This window comes from Chrysemys picta, chromosome 7 (genome assembly GCF_011386835.1).
Source record: "Chrysemys picta bellii isolate R12L10 chromosome 7, ASM1138683v2, whole genome shotgun sequence".
Taxonomy (NCBI): Eukaryota; Metazoa; Chordata; order Testudines; family Emydidae; genus Chrysemys; species Chrysemys picta.
In genome coordinates, this window is record NC_088797.1 from 61,319,408 (window position 1) to 61,342,943 (window position 23,536).

The window sequence follows — 23,536 nt, forward strand, 5'->3', positions numbered from 1 at the left end:
TCTCTGCAGTGCATCTTGTGCATGTACCACACAGCAGCTGTTGTTTGGGCCAACACTTGGGATCAGCACTTTCCCTGGTATCTGCAGCAATGCATGATGCATTTTTCTATTTACAGTCCTGGAGCTCAATTCTGCTCTCGGTTACAATGATGTCAATCGCTTAAGCCAGTGGGGTGATACCAGGGCAATTATGGTATACGTAAGATCAGGATCAAGCCCTGGACTCTTCCTAGCAGTTACAGACTGGTGCAGCAATTAACAGGAAATTGGCACTCCGTTAGCTTGATCACAACTAGGAATCTGCTCAGGTGACAATTTCCTTTCTCGGGCTCTCCCCACATGCACCCTGACCGAACGAGCAAATTATCCAGTGTATGTCTGCTGCCTTTTCTGAAATATTTGATTCAACTAGCAGATAAACGGGAGGTTTGGAATAAAACCAGATTCCTCATCAGCATCTCTGGAAGGTGGGAGTGTAATTAACTGCTGCTGTTTCTTGACTCTTCATTGCAAGCCAAGCCAGCTGCTATTAAAATTTTGACAATTACTGTAATTAATTTCTGAAAAACAAGTAGAACAGTTAATTGGATGTGAGAGAGGAGCTGTCAGGGAAGTCGCGGTATCAGAGCTGGCTCTGCAGCTCTGCTGGATGAGGCAGGGAAAATGAAAACCCCACAGACTTTCAGTAGATGGCAGTGTTATTAAAAATATGAAGAGCTGGGAAACAAATTCTATCAGTCTCAGTAACGTACTTGAATCTATTAATCTTTCCTTCCCTTCTCTTTTCTTCTTTCCCCCTTCTCTCATTTGATAAGGAATCAGTAGCAGTTGTAATTATTTATTTATTTATAATTTATTTAGTATTATAACAATGGAGATCAGAGCCCCATTGTACACAGATAGTAAGAGGCAGTCCCTGTCCCCAAATGCTTGCAATCTAAACAGACGCAAGAAAGGGTGGGAGGGTAAATAGAAGCATAGAGAAGTAAAGTGACTAGCCCAGGTCACATCAGCAACACAGACAAGAATAGAACCTGTGTCTCTGAGTCCTCTGCTTCTGTCCAGTAGAACATGCTGCCTTCCGTAATAGATGTGATTTGAAGTCTCATTATAATCTGAAGATGAACTCTGTGAAGTTGATTGTGTGAATCTCCATATTTTATTCTCACTGTGATTTCTGGGCTAAATTTGTTCTGCATATAAGCTGAACTAGCAGCTAGTGCTTCTGAGGTTTTTCTGTCTCCTAGCACCACCCACGATTATGATGTAGTCTCCCGAGCTTCACTGGTGATGGGTGAGACACAATAGATTGAAACTCTGCCATGGCTGTGTCAGCTTTCTGGTGCCAGCCTCTGACACATTTCTGGTATTGAACAGTGCTGGGAGCCCACTGGCGGAGTGGCGAGCTACTCAGGCAGCGGGGGTCATGGTCTTGTGCAAAAGCTGTAGCTCAAGGATCAGTGACAGATAAATAACTCCCTGTGGTGGTAGAGTGGTAGCAGATAGATAGGGTGACCAGATGTCCTGATTTTATAGGGACAGTCCCAGTTTTGGTTCTTTTTCTTATATAGACTCCTATTACCCCCCACCCCCGTCCCGATTTTTCACACTTGCTGTCTGGTCACCCTACAGATAGAAGGGAAATGAGGAAACCTCTTGAAAAGCCAGCAGGGGGCTGTGGCATTGTATGTGCACATCACACTGGACACAGCATGTCAGCTGTTCTTTTCTTCCCATCCATACACTGGCTTGGTAGTTGTGTTGGAGGTGGCTGGGAATGTTTTATGGTTGGACCTTTCCAACAGTGGGCTCCATGTACATAGGGTATCCGTCCTGTACATGGGCAGCATCCTACCTGCCAGAAGGGGAATGGGTTTTGGCATGTGTTTGTCTGTATGAATGCTGCCTTCATTTCTGCTTCCAAACAAGGAAAGAACCCTTGCGCTTGGCTCACTATGTGTTCTGTGCCTGACAGCCCAGGAAGCAGCTGCAGCAAGGAATGGAGATGGCAGGTTGCATTTTTCAGTCCCTAACCCTAATCCTATATCATGGTCGTGTTGTGGCATATGCTCCCTGCGCCCAATTCCTCTCCTGCTGAAATCAGTGAAAGGGCTCCCACTGAGTTCAGTGGAACAGCACTGGGCTCTCTCTGCCACGGAGGCTCTTACAGCTGGCTGGCAATGTGTGCTGGTAGCGTTTGCGCTTTGTCACACGAGGCACATCTGAAGGCGAGAAGATGACAGAAGGCAAAACTCTCCTCTGATAGCTCCGCAGTGGATCTTGACTCCGATGTTCAGCTTTCCCAGAGGTAGGAGCCTGTGTGTAAGGAGAATAAATGTCAGTCAGGATCCACCACAAAGGTCTGGGAGAAAGGTTTTTGGCCCAGAGTTTGGGGCTTAGTTGAACAGCATGTTCTTCAACAGCAGGGATGGACAATGGGTGGGCACTGAGCACCACTTTGCTAGTCTGAATGCTGCGTAAAGACATTTTGGGATGGAGCATGGAGTTATCTTCCTGAAGGAATCAGTCCAGCTTCATATACAAATCCTTCCATTTCACCAAAGCAGGGAACTAGCAAGCGCTGCTCTGCAGAAGCATTAGTGGAACTCAATAAACATTAATGCGTTCTGATTCTGACCTAAGGAAATAGGATCCATTCCCAGTTGGATTTGCTGCTTCTTGGTGACCTTTATCAGACCCAAGCAGTGATGTGCTGAAGTAACTCTGAGCGTGTCAATGTTCTGAGAGTGGTAATAAGTAGCAAGACAGACAGGAGACTCGATCTCACACTGGCAGCCTTTTCTTCTGACCTGACCAGAATGACAATTAACAGCTGGTGAGAATAGATCTGTGGTTGTGTGTTGCAGCCATCTCTACTGGCAATTAAAAAAACATTTGGATGTCAAATGAGACATATGAAAATTTGCTAAAAGCCCTTCAAAAAAAAAAAAGGCAGAGGTGCTGTTTGAGTCTTTAAAGGAAATTTATCGAGCATCACTCATGTGAACACTCAGCCCTGGTGCTTTTGCAAACGGTGCATTCATTGTAATGACCATATTTATGCAAAGCAAATATTCTCTTTCCTTAAATGCAAAATCATCAGTGTCAAAATGAAATTGATGCCTATTTGGAAAGCTAATGGCAAAATAAACTTACTTACCGTCTCCTCTAAGCAAGCTTTGTGGCACAGGGCATTTGCCACAGAAGGATATTTATATTGAACTTTTACAATTGCATCTCCTCTTTAAAGTTATCTTGGCATTTCCTGCTTTCTGGATGATTTTCCAGGACGAAGCCTTTCAGATGCCAGAAGTGTCACTGCCGAGCCTGGTCTTTGTGACCTCACAGAAAGATGCATTCCGAGCTCTTGTCAGTGAACCAGGAAGTACAAAGAATGTATTGCCTAGGGGCAACACCACTTTTAAAAATATATTTCTGTGCTGAATGTTCCTCGTGATCAGTTTGTAGAGTCATTCAGTAATGACTGGGGGTGGAGGGGGACTTAGGAGTTGACTCCATTCAAAACCTGTCACACAGTTCATCATTTAATTAATCTTGCAAGTTAGGCTTATCACCATAGTCTGAGCTTGGCCCAGTTTTCTGTTTGTGCTGCAGTTACCTTTAGCAGGTCTCTCTCGTGATCAGGTTGTATTTGGGAGCTTGTGTGTGACTCAATTGTATGGATAGAGGAAGAAGGCTGTGCATTATCAAAAGATTGTGCTGACTCGCACGCTCCAAGCATACTGAGGTCCAGAGAGGCAGACAGTGATTGTTTTAATACCTACTTGCATCTTACCCAGTGATGCTGCTTTTAGGCCTTTTCTCACTACTTTGCCTTGGATGTAGTCCTTGATTTAATCATAACTAAATGGTTTGCTCTTGTTGCTAACGTTCATAGCAGGGCACTTCACAAAAAACTGCACAACTGCACTCCCCAAGTCGTGAATTGCTGCTTATAAAGTTGTGGCAATATCATAATTCACCACATTCATGTTCATGAGATATTGTTTTGATATTTGACACTTCTCTTCCCATAAGCATTTATTATTATTGCGTATATTACAGTAGCACCTAAAGGCCCACAACCAAGATCGGCACCTATTCTGCTATAGTCTATACACACACAGTAATAGATAGTCTCTGCCCCTAGAGGGTTCATAATCTAAATAGACAAGACAAAGGGGAGTGGGGGAAATGGAAGCCCAAAGAGAGGAAGTGACCTGCACAGTAATGACAGAGCAAAGACTAGAACTCCGCTCTCCTAGCTCCTACTCTAGTGCTGTCTCCACTAGACAATACAGTCTTTTTAAAAAGAAGAAGGTGCAGGACCTTCCGCCGCCTCTGTCGGGGGAGGCATTTCGGGGGCGGGACCTTCCGCCGCCTAGGGCGGCAAAAAAGCTTGCGGCACTCCTGTGCCTACCCACCTGGCTGCCATGTATCAGGGTATCTTCCTGTTCTTACTGAGCGGATGAATTTTCTAGGATTGCCAGACACAGTTAGTGGGGTGGGGATGCTAAGGGGTAGATATCTCCCCTCCCATGTGGAAAAGGGGACCAGCTGCTGTCATAGCACAATTTCTTTGGAGTCCATCAAGACTCTTCTCTTGGCCTGGGATCTCTGTGTGTGTGCCGAGGGGGTGGGGGTGGTGAGACAGTCTGGGTGGAGGCACATCATCATCTCTGTTAATGACACAAGCATTCCTTAGCTTACGGTAATACACTCTGAAGGGGTCCGCAAGGCATCTGAAGTCAGGGTTCTATTCCTCCTTGGGTGCTGCACTGCCAGGGCCTGCAGGGAGATGTGCCTGGGGCACAGAGCTGGACAGATGCATGGGATGGGGGAGATCTGCAGGGTGTGGGGGCAGGTCCTGCAGCCTGTTTTGGGGAGCTGGGAGCCAAATCTTCCCCCGAGCACCCCCCCACCCCCCCGCAGGCTTTACCCTGAAAGGAGGAGAGCTGACCCAGCTGACTTGTCTGGCTTTGAGAGATGTCCATGAAAAGATGTCATAGCATCTGGAGGGCTGCAGGATTGACTTAACGTGAGATTCTCTGTGCAGATGCTGTCCCGATTGTAACAGAACAAAAAACCTGCAGCCTGTCTGCACATCATCTCACTGTGCTGCTCTTACCCTGGGGCAGTGTAATGTGCTCTTCACACTCCTCCAGAAAAAATATCCAAATTCTCTGGAATCGCCCAAACTCTCAGAAATGTACATTTGCTTAAAAATCAGGCTCCAACTATGGAATCTTCCAAGAAACCCTAGCAAATTATGCAGAAATGTTCTCTTTCTGCTGCGCCTTTCATCCAGAAAGATCCTACCAGGCTTTATTGACTGTCCATCGGGATCACTACAATCCACCTCTCAGGCCAGACTCAGAGTTCTGATGGCACAGCACTACACAAGAACTTAGAACACAACATGGAAAATACAGTATTCACCCCGAGTCTGCAGGAGGATGTTAGCGAAGCAGAATGTAATTCAATAAGTTGGACTTTGGATGAGACCCCAGGATTAATACCTCTACCCTTAACTTTCCAAGGGGCTTTGAGTGCCTTGATTACTAATGGTTAAGTCCCTAGTTGTACATCTCTTCTAAAAGACAGCACCTCTAGCATCCTTAGTACCAGCCTGGTTTGGTGCTGATTTGGGGGGCATCATCTACTCATTCCCCAACAGGAATTACCTGCGGCACAAAGAGACACCTTTCATCCTAGCCCTGACTCCCGCTTACAGCATGAGATTGAATACAAGGTGGCATGTCTGCGAGGCAGTCCCAGCAGCCCTTATCTCAGTGCTGATCTATACTCTGAAGCTGTGGTGCAAGCCAGGCCATTTCTTTAAAAGCTCACTCCAGAACTTCTCATGAACCTTGCTGGGTGCAGGAACCTCTGGAACAGAAAAAGAGAGCCCCAGGAGCACATGGTGAAAAAGCACAGTAGAAATGGTTCATCCAAAGAAGTCAGACAAGCCATCTTTGTCTCCATATGTAAGCGTAATATGTACAATTCAATTCATAGTGCCTACTTCCCACTCCCCCTTCTCACCACACATGGATGCTGCAAGCCATAACATATGGCTTCAGTTGTACTGTGGCATGACAGAGCCCAGTTCTGCAAGCATTCACTCAGGCATTTCTTACTCATTAATGCCAATGAGTAAGCTCCTAATTAGTAAGCTGTTGTGCTAGAGACGGACTGTGTCTCATGGCTGCAACAGGGGACTCAAGTTCTGGGTTCTCGTCCCAATTCTGTCAGCCCTGGCTTGGTGTGACTTACTCGCTCTGGGTAACATTTTCAAAAGCATGTAAGTGACTTAGGAGCCCACGTCTCATTGAAAGTCAGCACGTTAGGTTCCTACAAGGGAAAGGGGGTGGGTCAGCTTTTGTGGCCTGCATCATGCGGGAGGTCAGACTAGATGATCATAATGGTCCCTTCTGACCTTTAAAGTCTATGAGTCTATAAATGGGATTGTCAAAGTGTGCCAGGTGCTTAACTCTCAATAATTTCCAAGGGAGTTAGGCACCATAGCTGCTTTTGAAAATCCCTCTATAAGTGCATCAATGAGATATAGCATCAAGTAGTACCTCCCTCAAGGGTGTGTTGGGAAGTTACATCAATGAATGTGTGCAAAGGGCTTTAAGTTCCTTCAATGAGAGGTGCTAGGGGAGTGCAAGATTTATTTGTTGTTTTGTGGGTCTATGCCTATCTCATTTTTAAGCCCAAGGGGACCGTATCCTGTCGAAATGAATCCACACTTTGAACCTTTTGAGGCATTTGTCTGTCCCCTAACAAACCAACATCATTTGGAAGGGAGAGAAATTCAACTACCAAGTTTTGAAGCAATGGACTGTTAGAAGGAGGAAGCTGGGACTACTTAAGAATGTTGGGCAAATTACTAGATGACATTTTGCCCTCAGACTCTAATCTGATGCAGAGCTGTGAGCCCTGCTGCATTCTAATTGAACCTCCAGTTCCTTGACTCATGGTGCAAGTAATATGTGTTAGGAAAATCAATCCATGTCTATGGGGAAATGTAGACTGGTTTCCTGCCACCATTAACATTTTCACTAAAAAACCATTTTACTGGAACTAATATTCCTGAAAACAGCACATTTTATTCAAAACAAGGCAATCTCAGTATTGACAGCACTGCTGTGATAATGAGAACGATCAATTTTTTTGTACTCCATTATGGTTCTATTGGATTTATTTTGGAGTAAACCTATAGTTTCACTTAGCCAAGATCTGTATCTTTTTTTATTTTTTTTCAACTTTACGCAGATTGTAAATAATAATTTTTTTCATCCAGTGGAAGAGTAAGTGAAATAACGGCAATAAACATATAAAAGAGTTCTAAACTAGACATTCATTTCAACAGCTCACCCAATCCTCTTGCTAGAAGAAGAGAAATGTGTATTGGATCTGGAAGGGGTCTTATAAGTGTAGTGAGAGAATATACGTTTCTGCTTGTATAAAGATAAAAGAATAAATAAAGGAGATTTAGAGCTAGATTTCTAAAGAGCTTAATTTCCATGGAGACACCAAAATAAGGGGCCAGATTGTCCAGAAAGCTCTGCATATTGGGTGCTGGGAGCTGTCTTGAAAATCTGGCCATTAAGGTTGCAGTTGCTCAGCACTTTTGAAAATCTGACCCTAATTTAGGATGCCTAAATGGGAGCAGAGCTCTTTTGAATATCAGGCCCTGACAGTGGGCATTGAACATGTCAAATTCCAGCCCTGAGCTCTTCAGAATCTAGCCTACATTGGTCAAAGATGTGACTCTCCTCTTACTTATACCAGTGTTATACCAGTCTAGTGGACCTGGTGGAGTTATTTCCAATTAACATTGCAAAATCAAGCCCAGAATGTGGACATCAGCAACACTTTCTGCATGTCTGATGCCATCGGACAGGTCATCATCTGTAATTCTTTACTAAGTAAAGTTTGTATTAACTATTTCCTTCAACAATATTTAACACATCCAAATGCTTCTCCTGTGAGAAATGCCCCAATCTTACAAAGATTTATGGTGATATAGACTATATACAGTTACTCCTGCAAAGTCCATTTGGGTCTCTGGGTCTTCCTACATCCTGGCTGGCCTACAAGCTGCTTTAAAAATCAACACAAGTTCAGTTTTTAAAAAGTGCGTAAGAACAATTGAAGGCCTCCATTCAGCAAAGCACTTAAGCGGTGCTTAAAGTTAAGCATGTGCTGAAGATTTTTAGTGGATCAAGGCCTTAATTCATGGTTGTTTCTAAAGCACTGAGTAGGTTCCATCAATGTGACTGCCCGTGTGCTTGAAGTTAAGCATGTGCTTACATGCTTTGCTGGATCAGGCCCTGTGTAACGTGAGAGAGCAAGTGGTGTTGTCTCTGCCTTATACAGGGGAACTGACTGACTGCTCTCCTAGTCCCTTCACAAACGTGGCGTTGCTACAAGAGAGCTTGGCCACAGATGACTGAGTAGTAGTCAGATGGGAGAAGATGGCTGGGCTCTCCTGATGCTGAATTTTATGGCACAGCCACTAATGCATTTAATCAAAGCAGCATTGGGGTAGCTGTAGACGCCGATCCTGCAAGCTGCTGCTCATGGGTGGACCTCTGTAGCTATCCGGAGCCCATTGAAATCAAGTATCTTCATGGAGCCAGCCTGTGGAGTTAGGGTCTCAGGCACACTGACACCAGCCCTCTCTTTGTTTCAGCTTTCCCAGGAAATCCAATGCGCTGTGGCCGATCACGTCCAGTCCTTGGTGAAATCGGAGAAGAGCCGTCAGGTGATGTGCGCATCCGGCTTGCTGAGCACCATCATAACCTCCTGTCAACATGCTCTGAACAATGACAGCCACCCATTGCACCTGCCTCTCATCAGGATTTTTGAGAAGCTCGCCTCACAATCCATTGAGCCAGATGTATTAAGGTACCGGATCTGTATTTAGCAGAGTGGTTTCACAATGTCTTTCTGCACTAGGGCTGTGGATCCAGTAAGGAAATGGACTAACGCAAACTAGCACTGTGATTCAGCAAGGCACTTCACCAGGGGCATTAAGTCCCAGTTGGGACCCCTCACAGGCTTAAAGTTAGGGACATGCTTGAGTAAATTGCTGAACTGGGATCTAGGATAGTAATTCTTTGTGTTTCTGTAGAACCTTCCACCCAGGGATCTCAAAACAGTTGACAGATGTTAGTTAATTAAAGAACTGCAGTACGCCTGGGAGGAAAGGATTATTTTCATGTTTTTCAGATGTGGAAACTGAGGCGCAAAGAGACGCAGTGATTTTCCCACAGTCGCACACACTGTCAAAGATAGACCTAGGGGTAGAACCTGGAGTCATATTTCTCAGTCTCCTACTCACAGCAATAGACCGCACAGTCTCCATTAAAGCTAACAAAGGCTAGTATAGAGTGGGCTTTGGAAGGAGTGGAGTGCAGGCTGGGTTTGAATGCGCACCACAAATTTGTCCAGATTCTCTGAACATCTTGTCCAAAGCTGAGCTGTAGATCGTTTTCTTGTGAGATTTCTAAAGCTTCCTCCTTCTGGTCTGGCTGGAAATTCAGCTTTTCTCATGGCACTGTGGAACTTTGTCTGCATATTGTAGCCAGCACCAGACAAAGCAAAGATCTGGGAGAGAGAAAAATACTGGGGAAGATATAACCAGCTTTGTGGTGCTAATATTAGGGATGTTGAAATCAGTAATTCCATCACATCATATCTGAAATGCAGAGGATAATAAAGAGGCCACTGATTTTATAATGATCTTGGGAGACACCTGATTTTAGGAAAGTCTTCCTTTAAGAGTTTCCGATGGCTCCCAAGATCCTTATGAAATCAGTGGCCTCTTGATTATCCTTTGCATTTCAGATATGGTGTGGTGGTGTAACTGATTTAAATTCATGCCCAGGCCAGTGTACACACAGGCTTTTCTGTAGAGCTGGTAAAACAGCTTTCTTTCTTTCTTTCTTTCTTTCTTTCTTTCTTTCTTTCTTTCTTTCTACCAACCAAAAAATAAGAGAAAATCCATTTGAAACTTTTCCAGGAATTTTTGAAAAAAGAAATTGATGAAAACAATGAATACGAAGATTTTTGTTTTGTTTCAAATGTGGCCTTCCTCCTCGCCCCCCGCCCCAATAGAAAACAAGTTAGAAAGTGAGGGATAAAAGAAGATGAAACAAACAATTTTTTCTTTAATTTGGAAAATCTGTGGAAAATTTTGATTCCGTCAAAAAGCCATTATTTTGTGGGGGAAAAGCTTTAGAGTGTGATTTTTTTGTCCCACTCTGCCTTTCAAAGTAAAGGTGGCTTCACTAGCTAGAAGGCAGTAACCTCAGGGCTTTGCTGTGAATGCATTGATGCCAGTGCTCCCATATATCCTATACAAAGGTGTTTGTGTTCTCAGGCAGTTCCTCTGGCTTGGGACCCCTCCGCCAATCGTGACTGGGACGTGCAGAAACCCAGCTAAGACTACATTGTGTCAAGAGACTAGTTTGTGTAAAGCAGCTTGCAGTGAAGGTGAGAGCAGCAGCGTGGAGAATGGCGTTAGTATTCCGGGTGCATGTGCCGGGGAGGGAAAGCTGCTGCCAGACCTACTTGCTGAGAAGCCAGGCACAGCACAGATCTAGTCTCTAGAGCAGGCCACTGTCACAAACTGGTATGTTGATCAACAGCAGGAGCTGAGCCAAGAGCATTCAGAAGTCAAAGCACGAGGTCTGATAGCTTGAGCTCATGGTAGACTCTATCCCTGAGGCTGTGATAGACTCAAATCCTCACACAGAGTGGGATGCCTACCAAACACTGACTCGGGGTTTGCACTAGCACATCCAGCAGCGCTCCCCAAATGTGTGTGGCCTACGGGCTGGGGCATTGGCATACCTGCCCTCTCCTGTGGGTCTAGAGGGAGTGCATCTATACAGAGCACTATTCACTTCGGGCAGCACTCGCCCAGCACTCCTCACCGGAGCAAGACCATAATGATAGTATTTCCACCCCACACTCATGTTTTGCACATGCGTCAGTAACCCCATAAGGGGCAGGGTGGTGGAGAACCAGCCCCACAAGTCCTGCGCAGGCACAAACTCAGCTCTCACCTGCCCATTGGGTTTAGCCCTTTAGCTATTGAATGATGGAGGTGGGGAAAGGAGCCAGCAGGGTTAGGCACCTTCCCCGAGGGTGGGAGAGGGCAGGGAAGTGCACTCCTACCTGAGGAGCTATGTGGGGGAAGAAGAGCTGCTGCTCCGAGCTCTTCCCGTGGGCCTCACCTACAATTGGAGGATGCTTTTTTGTCTGAAAAGTTTTTCACTGAAAAATGCAGGTTTGGTGACACTGAAATACTTTGTGAATTTGTGCACCAAACCGTTTGTATAAAACCAAAAAAAACCCAACCCCACCACTACCAGCTTCCCACTCCCCCAATGGTAATGTTTTGCTTTTTTCGGTTTGAACCAAAGTTTCTTTTCAAAATTTCCTTTAATTTTATTTTAAAGTTCAAAAATGTTCAAGAAACATTGACACTGAAACCAAAAGTGTCAGTTTTGTCCAAACAAAAAATTTCGTCTGATCTGAAAGGAAACTTGTTTTGGCTTTTTTTACGATTTGCTGCAAAGTTTTAAAAATTTCATTTTCCGTTCAATGTGAAAGAATGTTTTTTTTTCTGATTTTTCGAAATTGCCGATTGACTGAAAAATGCGTCAGTCCCCCAGCTCCATTCCTATTTCCTCCCCCCCCCCCCCCCCCCCCCAGCACTGGAAAGGTTTCTGCAGCCCACGGAGGACTAATTGAGCAAGGAGGGAGAAGCCGTGACTAATAAGATACATGCTTTGTAGCGGCAATCAATGAAATAGGAAAGAAGCATGCTACAGAATGGAAGCAGTGACACTGCTGTGCATTGCTAATGATGGCCATTATTGTCCTAGATTCAGGAGCAGCCATGCCGGACAATCCTGTGGTTCCTCAACTAGCCACGCGGACCACCAGTTCCCTATGGGTGTCCAGGGACTCTGCAATAGCTCTCCAGACATCTATGAGTCTCATCTCCATGACGTCGCCGCGGAACTTCCAGCCACACAACACTTCCTTGGCCCCGTCCTTCGTGGAGTTCGACATGTCTCCTGAGGGATACGGGTATTGCTGCAATTCATGCTGCTCTTTTTATCACTTTACAGAGCCTCCGATCTCTTATTTTGGACCAAACAAGAGAGTCATAGCAGATCCTTCTGCTCCCATAATTCCCCTCCGTGCAGCAGAGCTAGCAACTCACACAGTCTGCCCACAGCCTCCTAGTGATGGCAAAGAGAGTATGCCATGCTCTTACCCTCATCATCAGCCTAGACCCACTGAGGGGCCAAGGCTGCAGGATTGTAGTCAGTGGGAGGTTGGCGTGTAGAAGGAGCACAGAGCCAGGTCCTTAATGGCTCGCCGAGACAGGCTTGAATTTCTGCTTTCTTTGTTTTGCAGCTGTTTGTTCCTCCCCACACTCTCCACTGTGATGGGCCCCAATGTGGAACACTCCATCTCAGGAGGGATCGGAATGGGTAGGTACCTGCTGGTTCACATGGAGCCTTCTGAGAAAGATGAGCATAGCCCTCCTGCTCTCAGGCATCCTGCGGTATCCAGAGATGGTCGCATACAAGACCACTGCTTCAACACCCTCCCGACTTTTGCCTCAGATCCAGCTCTGAGGTATAGAGCTCAGGCCTCTCTTTGCGTCAGGCCATGCTGCAACATCTGCTCTGACTGTTAGGAGTAAAGGGGTGACTTTAAGGCAAGGCAGATACCAGGAAAACACCCTAACAGGTGAGATCCATTAGACTGTGGGATAATCCCCTAGAGGAAGGGACAGAAGGTGCATCACTTGAAACATTTAAAACTAGACTGACCTCTAGGATTCTCTAAACTCTGGGGAAGCTCGGTTCCAATTCCAGATCTGGACTCCCCCACAGGAAGCACATCTCTAAGTGTCTCTCTCCTCAGTGAGTGGCCTGGTAACCCCATTTCTCATCAGATAATCCTGGGCCACACACATCCTGTCTGGCACCATAATAAGAGAGGCAGTGCTGTCTAGTGGGGCGCGGGGGGACTTGGAATTAAAGCTCCTGGATTCCACAGTTGCTGCTTCCACTTACATGCTGGGGGACTTCGGAGAAGTCATTTGACTGCTCTGTGCCTCACAGGGTACTAGATTAATATTTGAAAAGCACTCTGAGATCCTCAGGTGAAAGGGACAGAGCCCTGTTGTCAGGGACCGAGCAGGGGAGCCTGCTTCCTCACACTCATTTCGTTTCCTACCCGTAGGTGCCAGACTGTTCCCACCCTCGGGCGGCCTGACTGTTTCCTCCTGGTTCCTGGTCAGCAGGTTCTGCTCTACCCGCGATGCCCACCCCTTGCGCTTCCTCACCGTGGTGCGGCACATGTCGAGGATGGAGCAGGAGTTTGTCTGCTTTGCTGTCAGCTTCTCCCCCACAGACCACTCCTTGGTCATCTCTACAGAGGAAGTGGAGTTCCAGCCACTGGGTAAGGCTTTCCACAGCCAGCCGCTGGGCACTGCAAGGCCAGGGCCTCAGTCATTCGAGAGGACTAGAGATTTAAAGGGTAATCTCCACTTTCCTTTTAAAAAGGAATTCTAGACCTCTGCCCTGGAAAGAGCCTTGGGAAACAGAAACAGCTATCAACTAATCACTGGGGTTGAAAGGGACAAGGAGTGGAAGGGTGGGGGACAAAAGATCCCTTCCCCCTCTTATCTGTATCTATTTATCTCTGAATGCCATACTGCCACCGATCACTGCAGCATCTGACGCCTATATTCACAAAGAGACTTGGGCATTATGATGCTGGGTGTCACAAGGCTTAACTTTTTGGCGCCTAGAAAATCCTGCAAAGCCTGAGTGAGGCACCTCTGCTCTCTAGACAATAAATGGGGAGAGACAGCCCACTTAGACAGCGATTCACAAAACCCAGTGCACTAGGCAGCTCCTTGCCTAAGCCAGCCAATGGGAGAGGCCAACGAAAGGTGAGCCTGTGGGGATAGGAGCCTACATCTGCGCTGCAGGGTGGCAGCTAGCTCTGCTTGTGATCCACAATGCAGGAACCTTCTTTGGAGTAGGCATTTCAGGAGTTCTGTAAAGGAAGCTGGGGGTGGGGGAGCGCTGCGGTGGGTGAGGGAGGTCGACCTCCCTCATCACTTTTATGGTTATGGTTGGGGTACTCACCTGGGATGTGGGATTCCCCTCATTCAAGTCCCCCACCCCCCCAATGAGGAGAAAGGATTTGCACAGGGATCTGTCCTCACCACTGTGCCATGGGATATTGTGATGTGGGGTCTCTCAGTCTCTCCCACTGAAGCTGTTCCATTGTGGATACAAGTTACAAGGGAGGTCCTCCTCCCCTCCCCGATCTGGGAGGTGACCTCTGAGCATGCCCACCAGCCTGGACCCCGCACATGGGTTAGGCAGCTGAATGCCTGTTTTCCCCTGCTTTGGGAATCGCTCTGGGGCTTAGGCAGGAGATGCGTGCCTAGGAGCCTAGAAGGAGGAAGCAGCACATAGGCCAGAGGCAGAAATGGGCACAAAGTTCAACAGGAGTTTTGTGAATTGCAGTGGAACCTAAAACGTAGGTGCCGAAATGCTTTTTGAACCTAGCCCTGTGTTCCTTCCACATACAATCAACAGCACTAGGTGGCCAAGTGAGAATTCCCTGGGGCGGGGGAGCTGCCGGTGTGTCTGGCCACTGTGCCAGCACCAGTCCAGTTTTAGGGGGTGGGAGAGGGCCATGGCCAGAGTGCATCTGATCCCTTGGGCAGTGCTGCTGGCTGGGATATGTAATGTGAGCCAAGTAAGCTTGAGGCATGTCCGAAAGAATCATCTCACTGACCCTCCCCCATATCCTCAGGCCGGACCTCTGTAGAGTGGTACAAAACAATTTGCTTCAGAGAGTCCCACGGTATTTGGAGGTCATTGCTGCACAACACTGTCAGCAGCTCGTGAAGCAAACACCAAAATGCATCATCTGGTGTGAGTCAGTGTGATCCTGGATCCTAGCAGGGCAGAGGTGGTGGTCTAGATTCTCCGTCCTGCTGAATGTGTGCTTCTTGCAGCAAAGACAAGGAGCTGCTACATCTCCCTGCTTCTCAGGGTGGATCTGTGCCAGTGTCAGTGTGGGTTAGAACAGCCCCCAGGCTGCTCTGTTATATCCCAGACAACAACCAATCATATGTATTCTGGCATTCTCCTTTCCCAACCCCTCTACCGGGATTAGATTGGGGCTGGCTCAGTGGCCAGGCACACGAGATCTGTACCAGCTGGGAGTTCCCCCACCAGTGGAATTCTTATCTGGTCAGCTCTAATTGGCAAGAGTAGTAGAAAGGGTCTGGAACTCACCCAAGAATTAATATCGGTTCTATTTATTACTCCACTTCTATTTTTTGCACCTGATTTTCAGTGCTCTACTTAGGACAGTATAGTTTATTGCAATTAGCAGAATTTTGTACTGCTTGGAATGAAAGTGGAGTGAAATTGATGCAGATTTCATTGCAAATTAAACAGATACATTGTGCATTGAGTGCTCTTTTATTCTTCTTTTTAATTACATTTCTGATTCCTTTCCCCAACCCTCAAGAGAATCACTGAACATGTGTGAAAGATCCCATCTCCTACTTCCATTATACAGTGTGTGAATAGCATTGTGTTATCCCAGGTGGGATCTGCAAACCTGACATCAGAAACAGAGGCCATCTGGCTGTATTTAAGCAATCATTTGATTTGTCTTACTTAAAACTGAGCAGATAATTTTTTTTTTCAGTTTGGCCACCGAACAGAAAAAAAAATCAGTTCATTTTGAAACAAAATGGATTTTGTTGTTGGTTTTTTTTCTCGACATAATGAAAAACTGAAAATTTTGTCCAGGTTGAATGAAACATTTTGAACATCTATTTGAAGCAACATTTTCAAAATGAAGTGTCTAACGGATTCATTTAGAAAATGACAAAGAAAACCGTTTAGGTGTTTTTCAGAAAAATTATTCTCATTCGTATTTGTCCGAAACTATTCATCAAATTCAACCTTTATTCACAAATGAGTTTGTTCGCCCCAAAACTTTATTTCTGGTACATTTACTATTTAGCCAAAACATTTCACCCACCTCTAGTCTTAGTAAGAGTTATTAATGGCTTATAAGTACATGTTGAGCCCCTACAGAAGTGGTTATGTCAGGCTGTGGGGCAATGCATTGAAACGTATTGGAATATGACGTAAGTTCCCTTCAGTGTTTGGTAGAAGGTGTTATGGAGTTGCTCGTATGTTGCTGTATTACTGTGACTGGACTACGAAGTCCCAGTTGTTGAGAAATACCTAGAGTGATACGTCATTCTAGGTTACTTCTAAAGAACAGAAATTCTGTAGTCCAGTCGTATATGTATGTTACTGTGTGGCTGTGTAAGAGCTAGTATTATTACTATGTCTGCCCTAGTCACAGTATTAGATAATAAAGATCCCCTTGTTGCTGTACCCTGGCACCTGCACGAACATCTAATGTGTATCTTCCCCACAAGAAGGGGAGTCTTCTCCAACAAGGATGGTTTCTTAGGTATGTAAAATGACCACCCTTTTGCCATTAATGTTCTGCTGTTCGAGGAGACGATGCTAAATTAATGTGCTAAATTGTGCCAGGTTCCCAGAAGTCTTTGGGAATAGTGCAGCTTATAAATTAATGCCTGTTATTATTCTCACTGATAATGACATGAGGGACGTGCGCAGATTTGGAGCATAGAGGGGACTGAGATGGCAGTGAACACCCCCTGATCTCCTGGCTTCCAAAGCAAACAGCTAGTTGGCTTCCCTGATTTTTGAATGGCTATTCTGAGTTTTTCACTTATCCATTTCTTCTTATCCAGTGATCAGAGCTGTGCTTGGTAATTCAAACGTGATCCTGATTAATCCATGGGAGAAGGGGGCTGGGACTGAAAGTGGGGTGTACTGTGCAGCTGGGATTTTCAAAGAAGTCTAATGGAGTTAGGTGCCTGATTCCCATTGAGCTGCGTGCCCAACACCCTTAGGCACCTTTGAAAACACCAGCTTACCTGTCTCCGTAATGCAGTCACCACATACAAAGGATCTGAACATGTCCAGCCTCTAAGAGATCCTTTTCATAGAAGCTCAATCAATGAGGACTTGAGGATTTGTCTTGTTTAGAATTGGTTTCATTTTACAGCACCCAGGATGTTGAAAAAAAACCATCATTCTTGAGAGCTGGCGGTATTTGGGAGCGCAGCTCCAGCACACACCATGTGAATCTCGTGGGTGAATACCCACTTCGTCAGACGCAGTGGGTATTCACCCATGAAAGCTTATGCTCCAATACTTCTGTTAGTCTTTAAGGTGCCACAGGACTCTTTGTTGCTTTTTACAGATCAAGAAAAACACGGTTACCCCTCTGATACATGTGAATCTCGAGGCTTAGGGAAACCTTAAGTCCTAATAAAAGGACTCCAGCAGTTTAGGGCATTTTTATTGCTCCCTCCCATCACTGCTTTCCAGGAGCTCCGCAGTCCTACCCCTGGCTCTGCCATTGACTGACTCTGTGATCTTGGGCAAGTCACTTCACCTCTTAGTGCCTCAGTTTCCCAGTCAGTATGTTAATATTAGTTGCATTGCAATACTGCCCAGAGGTCCCCATCAGGATTGAGGCTGTATTTTGCCGGGCTTTGTGAAAACACACAGTAAAAGACAGCCTCTGCTCTGTTTGCCTGCCGCTTAAGTGCTTGTTTTTCCTGTGCAGACATCATGGAACCTGAAGTGGAGGTCCCAAATCACTCCTCAGCCCCAACTCAGATTGAGTTCAGCTGCACCCAACAACTAGCCACGGGGCAGTGGCATCACCTCACAGTGACGGTTGCTAAGGAAACGAAAAGGAACTGCATTGTTTCGGCGTATATCAACGGACAGATACTTGGCTCCGCTAAGGTAAAGGCTCTCTTGATAAAACCGTGCTTGGCAGCTGGTCATTTGCATTTCTTGGGTCAGTTTCTTCCTGTCTTGTTAATCCCACAGCTAGGAGACCTCAAAGAGCAATGCTGTCCGTGTGCGTTGGAGCACGTGATGCTCAGGCTGGCACCGGAAATCACACGAATCCTTAGAGATTGAGGCTCAGATTTTCAAAAGTGACCAATGATTATGGGGGCCCAACCTGAGACACCTTAAAAGGGCCATTCTTAGGAATGCTGAGAACCTGCCCTTTGAAATTCAGGACCCTTTTGAGGCATCTCAAGTTGGGGATTCAAAGGCTTTAGGCCTGTATTTTCAACAGGGAATAGTCATTTCGGATGCTTCAATGTTGGGATTGCAGAGGCCTGGGGAGCAGTGCAGAGACACTGATCCTCTGTGTGACTGCCCAGCCTTCCACAATAATGCTAAGACTGATGGGATTTCCCCCTACATCTCAGACATCTATGGGTTTGGTGTGTCCCACTGCTTCCCTGCCCTGCCTGCTGCATCCAATGGAACACTCTGAATTTCACATCCCACAGGTGGTCATTCCCTGCATACTAGCCAATCTGCTCCCAGCTCTAGTGTCAAACAGTCTGTGAACTAGATCTTCTCCTCAAATAATAGACTCAGTCTGTTTCCAAGAGCTATGTTCACATGGGTTAATATGAAATAAGAAAGATGGCTCAAAATGGGGGGAAAGAGGATTGCAAAACGTGATTTTTTTTTGCAAGTCTTGCAAAATTTAGTTGTTTTTTAATAAAGCCCCAGCTCCTGGAGTCATGTCATTTCACAAGAGTCTCAACTTTCATTACAAAAAATAGTTTCTTCACCTTTTGGGTGTGGGGAAAAGCTTGAACTCAGTGCACCCTGAAGGCTCAGAAACAAGAAGGCAAATAAAAAGAACCACCAATTTATTAATTTATTTTATTTTTTATTTATTTTATTTTATTTTATTTTATTTTAAATCTCAAAAATTTTAAGTCAATCTCAGGATAGTTGAAGACTTGCTTGTGATTCTTTTTAAACACTTGTGGTTGGCCATACTGAAACTGTCGTCCAATTCTAGGCAGTCCCTAGATCCCTTCCCCTCTCCACTGTCATTCATTTATAGCAACCTTGGTCTCTTCCCTCTGACTCCTCTATTCTGATGTATGCAAAGCTCGCTTGTGTGTTATACTTTCCCTGTAAAAGCAATCTGTTTCATTCCCAATATTCTCTTTCCCATACTTGAGAAAAATTATGTCTCCACAGCATCTTGTGGGACCTATATCCATTCTGAGAATGAAAACTTAATTTAATTTGCCTTCTTTTAAATGAGACTGGAAGTCATGGATAAAACCAGGCTTGAGCATCACAGTGGATTAAAGGATTCACAGCAAATGTGTTTATCATAAGTCAAAATAAAAATAAAACAAGGCTTTAGTAAATAAGAGATGAGCCCAGATTCCGTGTCTTGAGGAAATGAGGTGATGCTTTTTTCGTGATATGGAAAGTGAAGAGGAAATCAGGCAACAAATAAAAATTACACAGAGATCATTAATATCTAGGGCCAGGATTTTAGTGTCATGGGAATTGCAGACAGGATCAGACCTGAGAGCAATCTGATCCAGTCTCCTACTGTACCTAGCATCAAATGCTTCAGAGGAAAGGATAAGGATCCTGCAGTAGCAGATTTGGAATGATGTGGCCCCATAAAGGTCCTATCCCGACCCTAATAGAGGCTGCATTAAGCTCTGAAAACTATTTGCGATTACAACTGAACATTTTTCAAATATAGGCAGGTGCCTACGTCCATATTTCAGCACTTAAGTGGCCAGATTTTCCAAAATGCTGATCTCCCATTGAAGTAAACTGGAGCTGCTGAGTGATCTGCACTTTGGGGAAAATGGCTTGTTTAGGTGCCTGGTGTAGATGTAGGTACCCAGCCTTTAGGCTCCTATTGTTGAAGCTTGTCTCCTAGGTCATTCTGGACGTGCGGTAGCCTCTCTATAGTTATGGTTGCTACACAGTTTCCATTACAAACCTGATTCTGGATCCTTCTCTAAAATCTACCCCCCCAAAAAAAGAACATTGGCCTCAAGGAAGTTTAAGTCTGGGATCAAGGCAGAGGATTTTTCTACTACATTTGAAATGAACTGGATGGGTGTTCTTTAAGAAAGACACCTTGAGCAGTGCAAGTCCCGATGGTACTTTTGAAAGTGATTTAGAAGTATAAATCACTACGATGCTTTTGAAAATCTCAGCTCTAAAAATAATTATTATTTAAGTTGTTAGTTATAGTAGAGCCTGGGGAGGGACTAACCAAGAACAGGGCCCTGCTGTGCTAGGTGCTGTACGCATACAGAGTAGTACATAATCCCTGCCCAGGAGATTTTACATTTTAGATGATCTAGATCTTAGTCTAGATTTTACAATCTAGAGGAGCACAATAGAGTTGCTCCTCAGAGTCCAAAAAGGCATCTTAACTTTTTTGCTGCGTTGGGGTTGACTAGCCTTCCTCAGAGCCCAGCTGCAATGTTGACTAGATTGCTGAAAATTGACTAGTTATTAAATGATAGGCCCTGGTCCTGTAACTTGATCTACCCCTGGCAAATAGCCCTATTGAAGTTGATGGGGTGCAGGTGCAGGGGTCTGCCCAAATGGAAGAAGTTGCAGGATTGGGGCTTTAAATAGTCATGTAAAGTGATAGCTGATTCTTGGAGGAAAACACCAGGATTTCCAAAGTTGCTTAAGGAGTTAGGAACCCAAAACTCATGATTGAACATCCCTGTTACAACTATAGTAATTGCTGACATGGAAATGAAGCATCAGGGAAGTATTTAATGTAGATTTTGCTGAGAACAAAGAGGTGATTTAGCAGCCCCATGGGAATCAGAAGGTCTTCACAGATCACTGGCAAGTGCTCTGTAGGTCACTGATAGCACACAGAGCACACTTCGGAGACTATTGATCCCGCTGGGGGTCTACTTGTTATCTTGTTCCAGGAAGGAGAGACCAAATGTATCAGGTGACCAGGTTACAAAAGCCTAGTTTAAGTGTTGAAAAGAATGGGCCAAATTGATCCCTAGTGGAAACAGCTCAAGTCAGTGTGATTGCACCAGGAACGGATTTAGTCTGATGTAGTTACATGATCTCTGAGCGAAACAGCGTGATCCCTTGTGTTAATGTCAGTCCTTATGTAACTGGGATTTTCACCAACTAAGGACCTGATCCTGTGACATCACATGCAGAGCAACTGTGACTCCCCTTGACTTCAGTGGGGATGAGGACAGACAGTATCTTGCTGGGCAGAGGCCCTACAGCTCCGCAGATACACAAGCGAATTCTTTCTCTGGTGCAGATGCAGTACATACAGCCCTTACCCGGGAGCAGTATTTCCATGGAACCGTCATCCTTCGTTGACATCTATGGCTACATAGCTACCCCCCGCATTTGGAAACAGAAGTCCTCCTTGGCTTGGCGCCTGGGCCCGACATACTTGTTTGAAGAGTCGATCTCTGGGGAAACTGTGGAGGTGATTCACAAGCTTGGGCCCTGGTACTTCAGTAACTTCCAGGCAGTGCAGCTTCCAGGTACGCGGGGACTCGGACGTTCCACACCGGGCATCTGCCATGGTTTATTATTATCATCCATTATTAACATTCCCGGTGTGCCTAGAGGCCTCCAACAAGATGGGTCCCCATTGTGCTGGACACTGGGTGTACATGTAGAAAGGCCTTACGATCTAAATAGACAGGACAGACAAGAGTGAGAGGAATGAAGTATAATTATCCCCATTTTACAGGGCAAACTGAGGCACAGAGCTAGGCCTCCGCTAGGAGTTAGGCACCTAGTGGGGTTTTCAAAAGTGTCGGAATTCCTATCTGCATCTTCAGACACCTAAATACCTTTCAAAATCTGGCTTTAAGTGACTCGCCCAGGGCATCTGTGACAGAGTCAAGAATTAATTAAGATTGATCGATCTGTCATGCTTCTATGGCCCCCATCACCATAGTATCTGGGCGCTTCACAATTGTCAGTGTATTTCTCCTCAGAACCCCTCCCCCCACACCCGCTGGGTAGGTCAGTGCTTCTATCCTCATGTGATCCATGGGAACTGAAGCCGAGAGAGACTAAAGCTATGTCTACACTGTCAGCGGCATGTTAAGTACAGACACTACACGTCCCCTAACATGGGTATAAATCGCAGCATAGATGGTGAGGCACTGCTTAGGCGAGAAGAGTACAAAGACACCAGACACCATGTATACCCTACATGACTCTCTACACGCCCCAGCCGTGCCTCCCTCATTTACATGGCTGTTTTTAACAGTATAGAGTCCTGCTGCCCCCCTGTTGCCAGAGCCTTTCACTGCCCCTCCCCCCGCTGCTGGAGCCTTTCACTGCTCCATGGAGCTATATGCTATAGTGTGGAAGCAGCCTGCTTTTCACTGGGGCGTGTACCTTACACACTGCTGCAAGAGCAGACCAGGCCTAAGTGACTTGCCCAGGTTTACACGGGATTTTTGTGGTGGAGCCGGAATTGAATGCCGATCTCCCCCAGCCCAGACCAGAGCTCTAACTCCTGAGTTCCAGCTCAGTGACTTGACTACAGGACTAACTCTCTTCATTTTCTTTGGGCATTTTGTTATTTATGGAGACTCTAGTTTGGGTGAGGCAGATATTAAGGAAGAACCTTTGTAACTGGGATGTGCAGTGCTAGACAAAAACATAGCAGAAAAGGAAACAGCAATCTCCTTAGCTGCACAGGCCCTCAGAGGAGAGTGGTGCAACACAGTGGGGGAGAGAGCGGGAGGCAGGGAGCATGAAGTTGCATTCAATTTAATGAAGAAGCTTTTTAACTAAAGTATACTGTTAGCTTCAATTATTAAACAGGCAGACAGAGCATCTCCAGTACATTTTAGTTATTGATTGCTGCTTGTTCAACTGCTGAGTGTATCCACCTCTGCATTAGGAAGTTAGTGGGCTGGGGATGTCTTCTCCCACTTTAAAAGAGTGGAACAAACCCATCTGCTGAAGCTGCAGCCTAAAGCAAAGGGTACAGGCGGGGTGAAATTTTTCATCAAAACTGGTTTTTTACAACAAAATGTTTTCCATGTAAAATGTCTGCTTTCTAGGGAAAACTTGGATTTTTTTTTTGTCAAAAAATTGAATGCCTGAAAATCAAAATATTTCAGCCAAAAGCCAAAATATTTTGATTCTGCAGCAGTGCCTTATGGGAGTTGTTGTTTGGGAGTCTCGTGCTCCCATTCTCCTCTATAGACTGGGATCCCCAGCCAGACTTCATTTCCCATGATTCTCCATGGCCACGTGACTGCCATGATGCACCACCTCCTCTCTCCAAGAGGGGGGAGACAGTTGTGCAACAAGTGAGGTGTAATCAGATCTGGGAACCCAGTGACCTGACTCAGTTTCCCAGCACAGGGCTTGGGAATTACTTGGAGAACAGGGTATAATTGCTATGGGGTAAACCATTCCCCAGCTCTCAGCAGGTGGATGTGGAAAGTCCTTCATGGAGTGGTTCCACTGCCCAGCCTCTTTACTTGGACCATGTGGAGAAGCAA

General features: G+C 45.6%; 1 protein-coding gene across 2 annotated transcripts in view; it reads left to right on the forward strand.

The window, feature by feature from the left end:
• Positions 1–23,536, forward strand: part of WDFY4 (WDFY family member 4) — a 253,577-nt gene that overhangs the window by 78,267 nt on the left and 151,774 nt on the right. For both annotated transcript variants that reach the window (XM_005307318.4, XM_042856108.2), the window contains exons 14-20: positions 8,705–8,919; positions 10,397–10,509; positions 11,910–12,117; positions 12,451–12,527; positions 13,288–13,506; positions 17,764–17,948; positions 21,313–21,544. In XM_005307318.4, the coding sequence (XP_005307375.2) occupies positions 8,705–8,919; positions 10,397–10,509; positions 11,910–12,117; positions 12,451–12,527; positions 13,288–13,506; positions 17,764–17,948; positions 21,313–21,544 (1,249 nt within the window). The remainder of the gene's footprint in view (positions 1–8,704; positions 8,920–10,396; positions 10,510–11,909; positions 12,118–12,450; positions 12,528–13,287; positions 13,507–17,763; positions 17,949–21,312; positions 21,545–23,536) is intronic.